Source organism: Macaca fascicularis, chromosome 11, assembly GCF_037993035.2.
Source record: "Macaca fascicularis isolate 582-1 chromosome 11, T2T-MFA8v1.1".
NCBI classification, from domain to species: domain Eukaryota; kingdom Metazoa; phylum Chordata; class Mammalia; order Primates; family Cercopithecidae; genus Macaca; species Macaca fascicularis.
In genome coordinates, this window is record NC_088385.1 from 119,862,085 (window position 1) to 119,880,159 (window position 18,075).

The window sequence follows — 18,075 nt, forward strand, 5'->3', positions numbered from 1 at the left end:
CACCTAATCTTTGACAAGACTGCCAAGAATACACAATGGGGAAAGGACAGTGTCTTCAACAAATGGTGTCTGGAAAGCTGAATGTCCACATGCAAAAGAATAAAACTGGACCCTTACCTTACACCACACACAAAATCAACTCAAAATGGATTAAAGACTTAAACATAAGACCTGAAACTGAAACTACTAGAAGAAAACATGGGGAAAACTTCATGACATTGGTCTTCCCAGTGATTTCATGGATGTGACACCAAATGCACAGACAACAAAAGGCATTTATGTTCATACGGCATGTGAGGAAGGGGTTCAGTTCCAGTTCTTCCAATGCGGATGCTCAGTTATCCCAGCAGCATTTGTTGAAGGGACCATGCTCTCTCCACTTCTTTGCAAAGCCACCTCTTAAATATTCCCAGAGTCCCTCTATGTGGGAGTCTGTTTCTGGACTCTGCTCTTTTCCATTGCTCTATTTTTTGTGTCCTTGAGTTAATACAACCTTGTCTTAATTACTATAGCCTTATAATTCTTAGTATCTTTGGGAGAACTCTGTTCTCTTTTTATCAAGTCTTTGGTTCCTCTTGGCCCTTTTTATTTCTACATTAATTTTATACTCAATTTGTTAAGCTCCTTCCAAAATATGGGGAGGCATTTGATTAGAATTACACAGATTAGCTTGGGAAGAATAACATCTATATTATATATATAGATATATAGATCCATATAGAATTTGATGATTCTGACCCATGAACTTGGAGTTTCTTTTCATTAATTTTAGCGTTCTTTAGTGACACTGACAATGTTTTATCATTTTCCCTGGAGAGGTCTCTCATGGTTTTCATCATGTGTATTCCTAGGTATTTGTTTCAGTACTATTGTACTTGGCATGCTTTCTTTAATTTCATTTTGTAATGGTTAGTTCATGGGAGATTTAAACGTTTTCAGTGGTGATATTTGGCTATAGCATTATAGGTGATCTTTATACTTTTCTAAATTTTCTGTGGCCATGGGAAATAATAAAGACACTTTTTTTTGCAAAAAAAAAAAAAGAAGAAGAAAAAAAAAAGCTTTTGACAAGTATTTCTCTCAGCTAAGCTCTGATAGTTTATGCAAAGTTGGCAGGCACAGGCTACAGAAAGCTCTGGGGTGCTGTTGTTTGGAGCTGCTGATTCAAGGACAAATTCACAAGATTTGGAAACAGAGGAGCAAGTGTGTAAGGACAAGGGAAACTATCATATAAAATTGAAGCACCCGAGCTGGAAATTTCTGAGCCCCCAGAGATAAATTTCCTCAGCTCCTCCCTGATGAGAAAACAAAACTAAGAAGAGTTAACGTTTAGCCAACAGAAATGAGAGTGAAGCTCACGGAAGAAATTAGGACACAGCAGAAGTGTTTAAAATGAGGAAACGTTCAATGTCAAGTTAGAGGTCCAGGGTTGATGGGTGAACTCTGCACACTCAGCTTCATGTTAGGTCTCCTAGCTCAATAAGGGGGTGAATTTTGATGTACCACTGTCTTTGAGGCCCTGCATGAACTCTCCCAGACCCTGCCCCTTTTCCTCACACAAATCCCCTCCTTGCACAGCCCTCACATCTGTCTGTGAGGTGCCAGGGTCCCCTCTCCCAGCCAGCCACAGGCCAGTATTGCCCCTCTCCAAACTTCCCTTCAGGCAGATCAAACCCAGGGCTCTGGAGTCAGACTGCCTGGGCTCAAATCCTGCTTCTGAATCTTACGAGACGTCAAGTCACTTACCTAACTCCTTGGTGAAACAGACTCTCCTCTGTCAAATGGGAGGTCATGCTTTGGGAGGCCAAGGCAGGAGGATTGCTTGAGCCCAGGAGTTCAAGACCAGCCTGGGTAACAGAGTGAGGTCCTGTCTCTATAAAAATAAAAAAATTTAGCCAGGTGTGGTGGCTCCTGCCTGTAGTCCTAGCTACTCAGGAGGCTGAGGAGGAAGAATTGCTTAAGCCCATGAGGTCAAGGCTGCAGCGAGCCATGATCAAGCCACTGCACTCCAGCCTGGGCAACAGAACAAGACCCTGTCTCAGAAATAAGTGAATAAATAAATACATAAATAAATCTGGGTGCAATTGTGGCTCTTAGTGTTACAGAGAGGACTGAATGAGCTAATGGATGATGGATTTATGCCAGTACCTCACATATAGCTTATCCTGAAGGAAGTTAGAGCTTATTATGATGATTATTCAAAAAATATTTATCAAAGGTCTGCCATGGGCCATGTTCTGGCTCAGTGCTGGGGATGCAAAGATGAGCAAGAGACTCCTCAGGGACAATTTTCTGATGAGGTAACAGGCACTGTTTATGAGTGGTCTAATCAATAGAGTTCTATTTATCTTATAATTATCTAATAAATGATCTAATAATTTATTAGAGGGCTAATAAATCTGATGGCAGGAGCCTGTGGGGGGCAATGGCCAGTTCTTACTATGGTACCCAGGCTGGTCTTGCACTCCTGGGCTCAAGCAATCCTTCTGCCTCCACCTCCCAGCATTCTGCAATTACAGAAGCATGAACAATGGCACTTGGCCTAAAATTTTATGTTAATAAAAAAATGCATGTGTTTGAGGAGTACGACATGATTCTTGAACATCATACTGTGTCAGGGGAAACCAGCCCCCAGTACTTCAAAGTAGATTCTTTTCTATTTTCCCTAAGTGTTGGCTGGTCTGAGAAATAAAGGGCAAGAGTACAAAAGGGAGAAATTTTAAAGCTGGGTGTCCACGGGAGACATCACATGTCAGCAGGTTCCGTGATGCCCCCTAAGCCGTAAAACCAGCAAGTTTTTATTAGCAGTTTTCAAAGGGGAGAGAGTGTACGAATAGGTGTGGGTCACAGAGATCACATGCTTCAGGGGCGACAAAAAGATCATAGGGCAGAAGGTCAGGGTGAGATCACAAGGTCAGGGTGAAACTAGAATTACTAATGAAGTTTCATGTCCCGCTGTGCATGCATTGTCATTGATAAACATCTTAACAGGGTTCAAGAGCAGGGAACTGGTCTGACTAGAATTCGCTAGGCTGGAATTTCCTAATCCTAGCAAGCCTGGGGGCGCTGCAGGAGGCCAGGACGTATTTCATCCCTTATCTGCAACAGCATAAGGCAGATACTCCCAGAGCACCCATTTTAGAGACCCCACACTGGGAATGCATTCTTTTCCCAGGGCTGTTAATTATTGATATTCCTTATCGGGGAAAGAATTCAGTGATACTTCTCTTACCCATTTTCAGTAATGAGAGAAATAAGGCTCTGTCCTGCCTGGTTCCCAGGCAGTCAGACTTAATGGTTATTTCCCTTGTTCCCTGAACATCACTGTTATCCCGTTCTTTTTTCAAGGTGCCCAGATTTCATATTGCTCAAATACACATGCTTCAAGAACAATTTGTGCAGTTAACGCAATAATCACAGGGTCCTGAGGTGACATACATCCTCAGCTTATGAAGATGACGGGATTAAGAGATTAAAGTAAAGATAGACATAGGAAATTATAAGAGTATTGATTGAGGAAATGATACATGACCATGAAATCTTCACAATTTATATTCTTCTGTCACGACTTTAGCAGGTCCCTCCGTTCAGGGTCCCTGACTTCCCACAACATCACTATATACCTGAAATTAGCAACAATTCTAATTCTCTGGTCACACATCATTCAGAGCATAGGATCTTCGGTGAATTTAAGAAATGCCTTTCTCCCTACTCTTAGCCGTGTGACTCCCAGAATCCTGTGAAAGTAAAGATCTTGTGTTTGGCCATAGGAGACTTCTATTCACCATCTTTGCTCTCTCCCACAAATGGTGAGGTCTCCACAGTCTCCCACATGACAGCTTTGTACTAAAATCAACCTTACTCTATAGAACATGCATGATTATGGCAGGACTACTACGATCTTGGTATATCACATGGGACAAAGTTTGATGTATTAGTTAGGCTAACATTAGCTGCTGTAACAAATAGTCCCCCAAGCTGCAGCATGGCTCAGATGCAGTATAAGTGTCTTTTTCACTTATATCAAGCAAGAATTATCAGATTTTCTGATTTTTTTTCCACTGTGTTAATGTAGGGAGAAGTTGTCAGAGGTCACATCATAGTTCACAGCAACCATCTATGTTTGGGAGCAAGGATGCTGGAAACAGAATCCAGCATAGTTGTAGCTTGTCCAAAATTACAGACACCTTTGCATTTACTGAACTGAATCCTATGACTTGAAGACCAAAGACTGTATCATGCCTAAAGGGACAGCCTCAGAACTGTGGATGCCTGTCCCTCCTGGTTTGGGTTTGTGCTGACCATAAGCAAATCCACTGAACTCAGGATCACTGTATAAAGTGACATATTGAGCCTAGTGCCAGAATAAATCTGAACAAAATGAGGGTTCATTTTAATAGCAACAGGCTGCTGATGCAGGCATCAACTCCATCAAACTGTGTTCCTTCAAATGTTATGTTCCCCTGGGAGTATCCCACACCCTGACATCACACATTCACTCAGTGAAACACACATTCATTCGGGGAGCTCTTTCTCTTTCTCTCTTCTCTAACACACACACTCTCCTTGGTTAGCTGGCTGCTGATCGACATTTCTGGATATACTGGTTTTCGGGAAAATAGGATGGTTGGCTTTCAACCCCAGATTTTTCACTGATGGGTTCCATATTTACACCATCTTGGCCAAAGTCTCTGGGTCACCATTTCCACACATACCCACACACTATACAGAGATGCTTTTTCTGGGCCTTCTGTTCATGCAGTCTGGAATTGTATTTGCTTTTGTTTTGGGGCATCCTGGGTAGCTCATTCCACTAATAGGCATAACCATAACCATTGCAGTCTCCACTTACTGACATTTACAACTTTCCAGACACACGCTAGGGAACTTACATTCATTATTTCATTTTATTCTCACATCACAACCTTGTGAGGTGGAGGAACATGATGGAAGGAGGAAGGAGCTAAAAGCAAGGAATCTGGAGTCCAGCTGCCTGGGTTCAAATACTGGCTCTACCAATTACCAACTCTGTGACATAGGGCTAATTTCCTAACCTCTCTATGCCGTTTCCCTATCTCTAAAAGGAACCTGACAATAGCATCTACCTCATAGGATTTGTACAAGGATTAAATGAGTTAATATTGGCCAGGCGCGGTGGCTCAAGCCTGTAATCCCAGCACTTTGGGAGGCCGAGACGGGCGGATCACGAGGTCAGGAGATCGAGACCATCCTGGCTAACACGGTGAAACCCCGTCTCTACTAAAAAATACAAAAAACTAGCCGGGCGAGGTGGCGGGTGCCTGTAGTCCCAGCTACTCAGGAGGCTGAGGCAGGAGAATGGCGTAAACTCAGGAGGCAGACCTTTCAGTGAGCTGAGATCCGGCCACTGCACCCCAGCCTGGGCGACAGAGCGAGACTCCGTCTCAAAAAAAAAAAAAAAAAAAAAAAGAGTTAATATTTATAAAGTGTTTGGAATGATACCTGACATCTGGTAATTGTTTGATAAATAAAATCCTTTTCAATGATGAGGAAACAGACTCAGAAGAGGGCACTCATTTGCTCATGTGGTACAGATAGGTTCCAGACTCAAACTCAAGACCATCTGACTCCAAAACATCTAAAACTGTTGCCCTGCATTCTCTTCATTTGACAGATAATAAAACTGAGGCTCAGAGAAGCTAAGTGACTTGCCTGGGACTGCACAGCAAAACAACACGAAAAAGACCTAGGGTCTCCTGACTGCCAGAGCGGAGATGCTTCTATAGGCTTCTCTCACTGATGCTTTCTGGGCAGACAGGCTGCTTAATATGAGAGTGAGCACACACTCCTTTTTTCATTTTCAGGTAAACCTGACACCGGTTGGCAGAAGGCACTACACCAATAATTAGTGAACATGTGGTGAATTTGCAGCAGACAAGAGGAGCCTCATTATCCTATATTTTCCAGGTTGCTTAGGGAGGCAGGAATCACAGCAAGGAAAATCTTCAATAATAAACAGACGTCTCATAAAATTAATTGCAACCCAACCTCTCTCTCTACTTAAAATTAGCATCTATTTCCAGCTCTGCTTTCAATGCCCCCATATGCATACATGTGAACTCCCTCCCTCTCTTCCTCCCTCTCTCCTTCTTTCTTTCTCTCTCCCTCATTAAAAAATAAAATTTAAGAAAAAAATACTAGGTAGATTTACACAAATAGTGGGATCTCAGTCTTGAGTTAGCTATGTATGACTGAAAAGGATGCTGTGGTTTAATCTTAATAATCATCATAAAAACAATGACATGGCCAGGCACGGTGGCTCATGCCTATAATCCCAGCACTTTGGGAGGCCAAGGTCGGCAGATCACTTGAGGCCAGGAGTTCGAGACCAGCCTGGCCAACATGGTGAAACCACATATCTACTAAGAATATGAAATTTAGCGGGGCATCATGGCCAGCCCCTGTAATCCCAGCTAATCAGGAGGCTGAGGCAGGAGAATCGCTTGAACCTGGGGAGTGGTGGTTGCAGTGAGCTGAGTTTGTGCCACTGCACTCCAACCTGGGCAACAGAGCGAGACTCCATCTCAAACAAACAAACAAAAACAAACAAAAAACACAATAACATAAAAGTAATAAAAACAAAACAACTGCTATTTACTCAGTGCTTATCTGATGCCAGCCACTTTGCTAAACCTATGAATGCATTATTTCCCCGTTGCTACAGATGAGAGAATTGAGGTTCAGACAGGTTGAAGTCATTGTGCCCAAAGTCACACAACTGGTGAGTGGCAGAGCTGGTATGCAAACCCTAAACTGCCAGCCTTCAAAGCCTATGCTCTTAATTTCTACCCTGCTGTCTTAGCGCTTCCTTGTCCATTTAATTAAGCTCTATAGGCACACATTCCCTGCCCTGCTTTGCTGTACAGTCCCAGGCAAGTCACTTAGCTCCTCTGAGCCTCAGTTTCATAATCTGTTAAATGGAGGTAATGCACATAATTCCTAGTTGTGATGAAGAATCAACATAGAAATCTGCCATTTCCAGCCTATTATGCAATTTCTCAAGCACTGTGACTGCAAGTGGCATCAGCTCCTGGAAGAACACACTGTCTTACTGTCGTTCTCTCCTTTGTCAATGGATCCCCCCTTGAACCTCACTCTACCCCTGCTCTCAACCCCCAGGTACTGCCAGCTGATTAAATAAAATACTTTTTGAAAATCATAAGTGTCATGAGTAAGGTTTCTTAGTGTTGATGTAGAAGAACAAAACAGAATTGTGAAATGAGAATCACTGCAGCTATCATTAAGTCCCGCCTACGTGCCCAGCGATTGCTAGATTGGCCAAGTTTTCCTGTGAAGGGCAATACAGTAAATACTTTAGGCGTTATGGGCCATCCAACCTCAGTTGGACTCTTCATCTCTGCTGTTGCTATAATGCAAGCAACCATAGACAACATATAAACAAATGGGTGTAGCGGCATTTCAATTAAACTCTGTTTATGGGCACTGAATTTCATAATTTTCACATCACAAAATATTCTTCTTTTATTTTTAATATTCTTCTATTGATTTTTTTCTTAACCATTTAAACGTGTTAAAAAGTACAACAGCCGGGTGCAGTGGCTCACACCTATAATCCCAACACTTTGGGAGGCTGAGGCAGGCAGATCACTTGAGGTCAGGAGTTCGAGATCAGCCTGGTCAAGATGGTGAAACCCTGTCTCTAGGAAAAATACAAAAATTAGCCAGGTGTGGTGGCAGGTGCCTGTAATCCCAGCTACTCAGGAGGCTGAGGCAGGAGAATCGCTTGAACTAGTGAGGTGGAGGTTGCAGTGACCCAAGATCCTGCCATGCACTCCATCCTGGGCTACAGAGCGAGAGTCTGTCAAAAAAAAAAAAAGTACAAAAACAAGTTGAGGCTGGACCAGATGCGGCCCTTGGGCCATAGTTTGCCAGTTTCTTCCAACAGTTCATTAAGAAAAATTTCCAAGCAAACAGCCACATTGAAAGAATTTTGCAGTGAACACTCACATACTCACCACATAGATGTTACAATTCATGTTTTACTGCACTTGCTTGATAGCATATCTACAATTTCTTCATCCTTCTATCCATCCATGAATCCATCTTATTCTTTTGATGCATCAGAAGATTCTTTTTCTGCCGGTCACGGTGGCTCATGCCTGTAATCCCAGCACTTTGGGAAGCCAAGGTGGGTGGATCACCTGAGGTCAGGAGTTCGAGACCACCCCGGCCAACATAGTGAAACCCCATCTCTACTAAAAATACAAAAATTAGCCAGATATGGTGGCAGTCACCTGTAATCCCAGCTACTTGGGAGGCTGAAGCAGGAGAATCACTTAAACCCGGGAGGCAGAGGTTGTAGTGAGCCAAGAGTGCACTGCTGCACTCCAGCCTGGATGACAGAGCAAGACGCTGTCAAAAAAAAAAAAAAAGGACAGGGGAAGGAAGGAAGGGAAGGAAGGAAAGGAAGGAAGAAAGAAGATTCTTTTTCAAAAAGAAACCAGTGGCAATTTCTTCCTGGGACAGTACAAGGTGGTGAGTGAGTTGGCTAAGCAGACAGGCAAAAAGACAGAGTATCTGTGGGTGGATACTGGCACCTTTTACATATAGGCAACAAGCAAGTTTTCCAAGGAGAACAGTAGATGATTTGCTACTGTATCAACCAAGAATATCTTTGACAGTAGTAAGTAACAGAATTTGTAACAGACATTCTGAGACATTTTGTTACACCCACAAGTGTGGGTGACCTGTCCAGATATGCCTTCTAATTCCAAGAGCCCCAAGAAACACCCTCTGCTTAAGATTTTATCTAACCATGAATCCAACGTTTTCTCATTTATTTGCTTATTAATTTTTTGTGCATCTTCTCTTGTTAGAATATAAATTCCATGAGAGCAGAGGCCTTTTCACTTACTCACCACACATGTTCTGTGCTAGACAAGTGCCTACCATAAAGAAAACACTCAATATTTATTTATTTATTTATTTTCTTTTTGAGCCAGAGTTTCACTCTTGTCATCCAGACTAGAGTGCAATGGTGCGATCTCAGCTCACTGCAACCTCCGCCTCTGGGGTTCAAGTGGTTCTCCTGCCTCAGACTCCTGAGTAGCTGGGATTACAGGTGACTGCCACCATGTCCAGCTAATTTTTGTATTTTTAGTAGAGACGGGGTTTCACCATGTTGGCCAGGCCAGTCTTGAACTCCTGACCTCAGGTGATCCATCCGCCTTGGCCTCCCAAAGTGCTGGGATTACAGGTGTGTGTCACCACACCCGGCCTCAATAAATATTTATAAGAATAAGGAATGGATCTGTTTTCCACATCTCATAAGTTGTCTTTTATACCTTTCTTTTCTATGTCCTGCTTTCCTGTAATCTTGGGTAATTTCCTCCATTCCATCTTCCAGTTTACCAATTTTATCTTCAGGTATATTTATTCGGCCCATCTATGGAGAAGGTTTGGTTTTTCTGTTCATCTTTGGTTTTATTTTGCATTATTTTTTCACTTCCAATGTGATGGTGGTGGTTGTTGATTTTCATAACTGTTCTTATTTCATGGATATGATGAATAATTATGAATACAATGAATAATTATAATGGATATAATATCTACAAATAATATCCCCTCTGAGGATGTTAATTATATATTTCTAAGACCATCTTAGTGCAATTTGTACTTCTAAAACAGAAAGCCACTAGGTAATTAGCAAAGAACAGAAATTTATGTATCACAGTTCCGGAGGCTGAGAAGTGCAAGATAAAAGCTTCAGCAGGTTAAGGCCTGGTCTCTATGCTTCCAGGATGACACCTTGAAAAATGCTGTGTCTTTTGGAAGGGAGGAACGCTATGTCCTCACATGGCAGAAAAGCAGAAGAGAATGAACCCATTCCTGCAAGCTCTTTTCATAGTGGCCATGATCCATGTGGGCAGAGCCCTCATGACACAAACACCTCCTGTTAGACCCCACTTCCCAAGTGCTGCACTGGGGAGTAAGTTTCCAACACATGAATTTTGGGGGACAAATTCAGACCATAGAAGACTCCTTCTCCTTTATTGATTATTTTAATGTCCTTACATGTGAGTTTTTATGTCCATAGCATTCAATCTCCCAAAATAATCTGGCACCTTTGGATGTGTGCTTTTTGCTCACTGGGGATGTTCTGCTTGTCTCCCTATGAAGTTGGTACTTTCTTACTGCATCCGGAGGCAGAGGTGAGAAAAGGGGAAGTGCCAGGAACGAGTCTTCCGCATACAGGGCTTCCCGTTCTTTCCGGATGTGGCCAGGTATGCTGGGCACTTCCCTGCCTCTCTGCCCCACCCTCACTGCTCCCTCCCTAAACAGGCACCTCTGCTGCACTTCTGTGTTACTCGACACAGAAAGGTTGGGGCGGGAGACCGCATGTCTTTAGAGGCTGCCATTACTATGCCAGCACAACTGACAACCGTGACAGTTAACCTAGGGTCTGTTCTCCTTCAATCCACTGCCTAGAGCCTGCAGCTCCTCAGATCCTTTCCACTCTGCATAGGTACCCCCTCCTTTATGCGTTTTGGCTGCAATTTCCTCCTTCATCCAATCCTGTATCTCTGCCAGGGATCTCAGTTTCGGGTTTATCTAGGGCACCTCTGATTAGGACCCAGCGACATTATTAAAGTTTTTCCATCTCTTTCCTGCCACTTCTAGAGGCCTGGGATGAACGTTGAAGGCTTGTGTATATGTTCAGTCCACCATCCTGACCCAATATTGACCCTTCTGCGTTCCATCTTCTAAAAATGCCTCAAATGTCCTGTTCCCTTGACTCCACTTTTTCTCAGTTTCCAACCCTGTTGATTTCCATTATGCTTTTAATATATCTTTGCTGCTATTTTAATAGAATTTTGAGCTTGTGTTCAATCCACTATCTTGAATAGAAAGTTTCTAAAGTGGCCTGTGACTCAGGAAGAAGACTGTGGTTAATGGACAAGCATGAAAATCTTGCTGAATCCCTTGACTTAAATCCCCGCCACAACACCTGGCCTACAAAATAGTCTCCTTCCCATACTTGAATATTCCAAGCGATGCAGCATTCACTACTCAAAATACTGCATACTACGTATGTTGTGATGTACATACTACCCACCCAGCATCTCTCCCTCTAGTTGACCATGACCTCTGAAATTCACACTCTAATCCTATCTATTTCCTTTCAGTTAACATGCGATGTCAGGAAGCACTTGTTAAGACTATTACCTGAAATGTACCCAGAGGCAGAGTAAATGCGGGATCCCGGAGCAGACAGGAGAGAGGACCCCTGAGATTTTTAGTAAGATGAGGAGGAGGAGATAGGCTACGGCTTGGACCAGGCCTGGAAGAGAGCTCAGGCGTGCAGTCTCTGGGAACCTGGGTGGAGAAGCAGCAAGAAATAAGCAGAAAAAGGAGGAGACAGGCCATGAAGATAGAAGTGCAATGGTCCTGGATTCAAATCTCCACTCTGCAGCTTAGAGTTTACAGTCCGCTTAGCTTTGTGCCGGTTCCAAGAGGATTTTGCTATTGCAGCTTTACAATGTTTTAATATGTAGTGTTGTTGTGCAAGGTACCATTCTAAACTGACTGACTTTCCTTCCTCCCTTCTCCTCCAAAATAATTTTTAATTCTTGCAGACAGACTTTAGATCGTGTGTTTGCAGTTTTTAAAAATGGAATTTTTATTGGAACTGCATTACACATATAAATTATTTAGGAAGAGTTGGCTTCTGAAGAAGGCAGCTCTGTGGGCTTGGGCTGGGTTTGAATCCAGTCAGACAACTTTCCAGCTGTGTTACCTTGGACAGTTACCTAGTTCCTCTGTACCTTAACTTCCTCATCTGTCAAATGGGTGATGATAGTAGCACCTACACCATGGTCGTTGGGAGGAGTCAGTGAGAGTCTCCAAGTGTGCTTTATTATCATTGGTGGTGGTAGTGGTGTTTAGAACACATTCCGGCTGGGCGTGGTGGCTCAAGCCTGTAATCCCAGCACTTTGGGAGGCCGAGACGGGCAGATCACGAGGTCAGGAGATCGAGACCATCCTAGCTAACACGGTGAAACCCCGTCTGTACTAAAAAATACAAAAAAACTAGCCGGGCGAGGTGGAGGGCACCTGTAGTCCCAGCTACTCGCAAGGCTGAGGCAGGAGAATGGTGTGAACCCGGGAGGTGGAGCTTGCAGTGAGCCGAGATCCGGCCACTGCACTCAGCCTGGGTGACAGAGCGAGACTCCGTCTCAAAAAAAAAAAAAAAAAAAAAAAAAAAAAAATTTTTTTTTTTCACGTAAAACCTGCACATTTCTGAAATGCTCAGAGTATGTTACTCAGTATGTACCCATACGTTCTGTGGACCTGCTTCTGTCAAGATACTTTGTTAGGTTGTGATTAGTTCGTTGCAGCTGGTGGTTGCAGGGACGGCTGGAAGCAAGGAGAGGAAGGAGAGGAAGTCGTAGCTGGGAAGGGAGCCAGGAAGCGGGCGCCAGATCCAGGAGCTGCTAGAAAGAAACGAAACTGAAAGCAGGGAATTTACCAAGTTTGGGGAGGAGGAGTGAAACCTAAGGAAGACAGTACCAGCAGTGCTGGTCCCCATTTCACGCCACTCGCGAGACCGACGACCTAGGTCCTGCCGAGCTGGGCGTGGTGCGGAGAGCCGAGCAGGGAAACCAGAAATCTGAAGGCCGCGCCAGAGCCCTGCTTCCCCTTGCAGCTGCGGCAGGTAGCCATGGACTTGTACCGCACCCCGGCCAGCGCGCTGGACAGGTTCGTGGCCACAAGGCTGCAGCCGCGGAAGGAGTTCACAGAGACGGCGCGGCGCGCCCTGGGCGCCCTGGCCGCTGCCTTGAGGGAGCGCGGGGGCCGCCCCGGAGCTGCAGCCCCGCGGGTGCTGAAAATCGTCAAGGTGAGGTGCCACCTCGGGGTCTTTATGTGTCCAAAGGGGACAGTCCTGGGAGGACGCTTAAGCCTCACGTAGCCTTACGGTGGGGGTGGCTTTTATCCACTTGTGCACCTCTCATTCATTTCTTTAACAAACACTTCCAATGTGCCAGCCCTGTGCTAAGTCCCCGGAACATACGAGCCAGGTAGGTACTCTTAAGTCTGCTTGACAGATGGCGAAACTGAGGCACAGAGAGGCACAGTGACGTGTCCAATCCTGTAAGAGGCCCAGCCAGGATTCAAATCCAAGTAGCCTGATTCCTGCATCTCTGCTCTCAGAGGCTGCCTCTCATCCATTTTCATTCACTCACTCACTCACTCATTCACCCAGTCATTCAAACAGGCTGGGGGCCTCACACTATGCCAGACCCTAAGGATACGGAAGTAATAATACTCTGTAACAGCCAGAATAGCCCAATTTATGGAGACATTACCAAATAGCAATGAAAATTATCTCATTAAATGAGTATTACCTCGTTTCATCCCCACATTCAGTGAGGTAGGTATTATTGTACCTGTTTCATGGATAGGGAAACTGAGGCTAAACGCTAAACTACTGCTCTGAGTCACTTTTTTTTTTTTTCTTTGAGACAGGGTCTCACTGTGTCACCCAGGCTGAAGTGCAGTAGCACGATCTTGGCTCACTGCAACCTCCGCCTCCCGGGCCCAAGTTATTCTCATACCTCAGCCTCCCAAGTAGCTGGCACTACAGGCACACACTACCACTCCTGGCTAATTATTCGCATTTTTTTTTATAGAGATAGAGTTTTGCCGTGTTGCCCAGGCTGGTCTGGAACTCTTGGGCTCAAGTGATCAACTTGCCCTGGCCTCTCAAAGTGCTGGGATTACAGGTGTGAGCCACTGTGCCCAGGTAATTTTTGCATATTTTGTAGAGATGAGATTTCACCATGTTGCCCAGGCTCCAGGTCACTTTTTGTCACTTAAATACAGCCACACTGCCACTGTGATCCCAGGACACTCACAGATTCAGGGAGGAGACAAGTCATGAGCTACCTTATCCTCAGGGTAAATTCGGGGGTACCAAGAGCGGATGGACCCAGGGAACCTGGGTGTGCTAAAGCAGATTTGGAGGTTGTCAGGAGAGGGAGTGAAAACGCAGAGTAGAAATGGCCTCGGAGCACCTAGTGGTTTCCTGGGGCTGACTCTCAGCTTGGGAGGTGGGGAAGGAGGACACACTTGTTGCCTAGGAGGTGTGAAGTCCTGTTTCTACCTCGGAGACGGACAGGAGGGATTTCTGTGCAGCAAGAGAAAGTCCTGGCATCCCTAGCTTCCCTGGAAAGGGGTACGGCAGGCGGGGGGTCTCAAGCACAATCTCCGTGTGCTTTCATTTCCTCCTTTATAAAGTGAGCACTGTGCTTTTGCTTCCTCTTTTGTAAATTGGTACCTTCCTTCCGGGGCTGTGAGGAAGGTTCAATGAAAGTGTGTGAAACGTGCAGGAAGTGCCCAGCCTGTAATAGTCCCTCTTCCCACTTTGTCAGCAGCCCCCACATTGCGGGAGCTGGAAGTAAAAGGACTGGCATAATCATCGGGATAAGTAGGGGGTCCCAGTTTGGGGCAAGACTTGCTCCTGGAGGGCTCCATCCTGGTTCTTGCTGTTTACTGGCTGCGTAACTCATTTCACCATCTGAGCCTCACTCCCCATATCTGCAACCACATGTAACTACATCACAGTTGTTTTGTGTTGGAAGTGAGAGTAGAGACGTCAGATCCCAGACACAGAACAGTGGCTCTGACAATGTTTAGGAGTTTCTTTTCCAAATCCTCAGGTTGGAAGCTTTGCCGAAAGAAACACTGATCACACAGGTCTCAGAAATTGAGTCATACCGCAGTTCTGTACCCATTCTGAGCAAAGATTGCGAACGTGTGTTCTGCAAAGCAGAATTTGTTTTACCTGTGGTCTTGAGTTTTTAAAAAGTTAGTTGCCAACATTTAAAAATCATGGCTATAGGCCTGGCACAGTGGCTTACTTGGCCTGTAATCCTAGCACTTTGGGAGGTCAAGGAGGGCAGATCGCTTCAGGTCAGAAATTCGAGACCAGCCTGGCCAACATGGTGAAACCCCATCTCTACAAAAATACAAAAATTAGCCAGGCGTGGTGGTGCACACCTGTAGTCCCAGCTACTCGGGAGGCTGAGGTAGGAGAATCGCTTGAACTCATGAGATGGAGGTTGCAGTGAGCTGAGATAGTGCCACAGCACTCCAGCCTGGCAACAGAGCAAGACTTTGTCTCAAAAATAAAACTAAAATAAAAAGTATGGATTTAGTCCAGCACGGTGGTGCATGCCTGTAGTCTCAGATACTTGGGAAGCTGAGGCAGGAAGATCACTCGAGCCCAGGAGTTCCAAGCTGCAGTGAGCTATAATCGTGTCTGTGAATAACCACTGCACTCCAGCCTGGGCAACATAGCAAGACTCCATCTCTTTAAAAAAAAAAAAAATGTAAAAACTAGCCAGGCATGGTGGCATGTGCCTGTAGTCTCTACTTGAAAGGCTGAGCCAGGAGGATCACTCGAGCCCAGGAGTTGAAGGCCGCAGTGAGCACGATTATGTCACTGCATTCCAGCCTGGGTGACAGAACAAGACCCTGTTTCTATGGAAAAAAAATCATGGATTTACATATTAAAATTGCTTCTCTTGAAATCTCAAGCCTGGCTACCCTGGACCTACATTCCTGCGTGGCTTCAACATCTAGAGCTATGTGGCCACAGTCTCTCCCCAGCACCCTCACCTCACTTAAGTCGCCTGCCAGGTTGCAAGGCCACTAGAATTGGACAGTATGAAATTCTGAGTTATTTTCCTCTGCCTAGGGAGGCTCCTCTGGCCGGGGCACAGCTCTCAAGGGTGGCTGTGATTCTGAACTTGTCATCTTCCTCGACTGCTTCAAGAGCTACATGGACCAGAGGGCCCGCCGTGCAGAGATCCTTAGTAAGATGCGGGCATTGCTGGAATCCTGGTGGCAGAACCCAGTCCCTGGTCTGAGCCTCAAGTTTCCTCAGCAGAGCGTGCCTGGGGCCCTGCAGTTCCGCCTGACATCCATAGATCTTGAGGACTGGATGGATGTTAGCCTGGTGCCTGCCTTCGATGTCCTGGGTGAGGGTTCCTGGACTGTTCCAGGGTTGGGGGCAAGATCACTGGGAACAACACAGGACTTCCAATTCTAGCCCAGCCACCGACTTGCTATGTGACCTGGGCCAGCCTCTACCCCTCTCTCAGCCTCAGTTTGGGGACTAAACATATTGGACTTGTGCCAGACAAAGGCAGAGAAAGCCCAGTTCCTCCTGGATCTGTGGTCCTGCTGTCAAGATGCTTGGCCCTCCCACATGCATCTGGTAGTTTCCCTCAGCCACTGCCTGGAGCAGTTACTGCTCAGCCCTTCCACAAATATTCCCGAAAGCTAAGCCAAGTGGACATGTGGCTAGCAGTAGGGGCCTGGGGACAAAACCAGATTTCTGCAAAATCTTGTATTTTATCTTGAAAACATTAATGTGATTTTTGCATTCTTCGTAATATACCTGTGCTTGAGTTAAGATAAAAATATGTCTTTGTGTCCTCATCTGTAAAATGAGGATAATACCAATGGGGATATTAGTAATCTTATCGAGTTGTCAGAAGAATTAAATGCATTAATATATGTAATCAAACATAGAAGTGTGCCTAGTGGGCCAGGCGCAGTGGCTCGTGCCTGTAATCCCAGCTTTGGGAGGCCAAGATGAGAGGATTGCTTGAGCCCAGGAGTTCAAGATCAGCCTTGGCAAAACAGCAAGCTCTAGTCTCTACAAATAATAATAATTTAAAAAATAGCCAGGTGTAGTAGTGCATGCCTCCCTGTGGTCCCAGCTACTGGGGAGGCTGAGGTGGGAGGATTGTTTGAGCCCAGGCAGTGGAGGCTGCAGGGGGCTGTGATTTTGCCCCTACAATCTGTCTAAGACTTCTTAAAAAAAAAAAAAAAAAAAAAACATGTCTAGCATGTGGTAAGGGTTGTAAGAGTGTTTGCTATTATTATTTCTATTATTGTTGTTGTTTCTATTATTATTGTTATTATTATCATTATTTACCTTGATGATCTGGGGGATAGCTTTATCCTTTGGGCAGGTAGCCACATCCCCTATGCCTGGTACCCCATGCCTAGTGTATCCACTTACTAGGTACACACACACACACACACACACACATTTTTAAGACAGGGTCTCATTCTCACCCAGGTTGGAGTGTAGTGGCATGATCTTGGCTCACTGCAACCTCCATCTTGGGTTCAAGCAATCCTCCCACCTCAGCCTCCCGAGTAGCTGGGACTACAGGCATGCACCACCATGTCTGGCTAATTTTTTTTTTTTAAATAGAGATAGGGTTTCACCAAGACCAGTAGGCTGGTCTTGAACTTTTGGGCTCAAATAATCCACCTGCCTCAGCCTCCTAAAGTGCTAGGATTACAGGCATGAGCCACCACACCCAGGCTGGGTACACATATATTAGTCATAATGGTTACTACTTATTAAATGCTTAACTATTCCAAGAACTTGACATGTTTTATCTCATCAGTTCTTCATAACAAACCTATGAGGTCTGTACTGTTTCAGCTTCAGTTTCACCAGTGGGGAAACTGAGGCTCAGAGACATACAGTGACCCACCCAAAGCCACACAGCAGGCAAGCGGTAGCAGCAACCTCAGGGAATTATGGAGAGTGTTTACTTCTCCCAAGTCATGCCCATGGGAGTGGTGGAGGAAAGGGTGCATCCTGTAAAGTCCACCGGCTCTGAGCTCAAATCCTGACTCCATCGCATGCTGGCGGTATAACCTTGGGCAAAGCATGGAATTTCTCTGTGCCTCAGCTTTCTCAGCTATCAAATGGGATGAAGAACTGTACTTGCCTCATAGGGTTGTGGTGGAGATACATGTAAAGACCTTCAGTCCAGTGCCCAGTATGCAGTAAAATATAGATAGACAGATAGATAGATAGATAGATAGATAGATAGATAGATAGATAGTTTTTTGTTTTTGTTTTTGTTTTTTTCTGATCTCGCTCTGTGCCTCAGGCTGGAGTGCAGTGGCATGATCTCAGCTCACTGCAACCTCAGCCTCTTGAGTTCAAGCGATTCTCGTGCTTCAGCCTCTGGAGTAGCT

At 45.1% G+C, this 18,075-nt stretch overlaps 1 protein-coding gene across 5 annotated transcripts in view; it reads left to right on the forward strand.

The window, feature by feature from the left end:
- The first annotated feature begins 12,597 nt into the window (after positions 1-12,597).
- Positions 12,598-18,075, forward strand: part of OAS3 (2'-5'-oligoadenylate synthetase 3) — a 28,147-nt gene continuing 22,669 nt past the window's right edge. For 4 of the 5 annotated variants that reach the window (XR_012420698.1, XR_012420697.1, XM_005572307.5 and 1 more), the window contains exons 1-2: positions 12,598-12,898; positions 15,761-16,043. Coding sequence is in view for 1 of the 5 variants with exons in the window: in XM_005572307.5 (XP_005572364.3) it covers positions 12,722-12,898; positions 15,761-16,043 (460 nt within the window). In the remaining 4 variants the exon portion in view is untranslated. The remainder of the gene's footprint in view (positions 12,899-15,760; positions 16,044-18,075) is intronic. The other variant, XM_074007945.1, reaches the window with a different exon arrangement.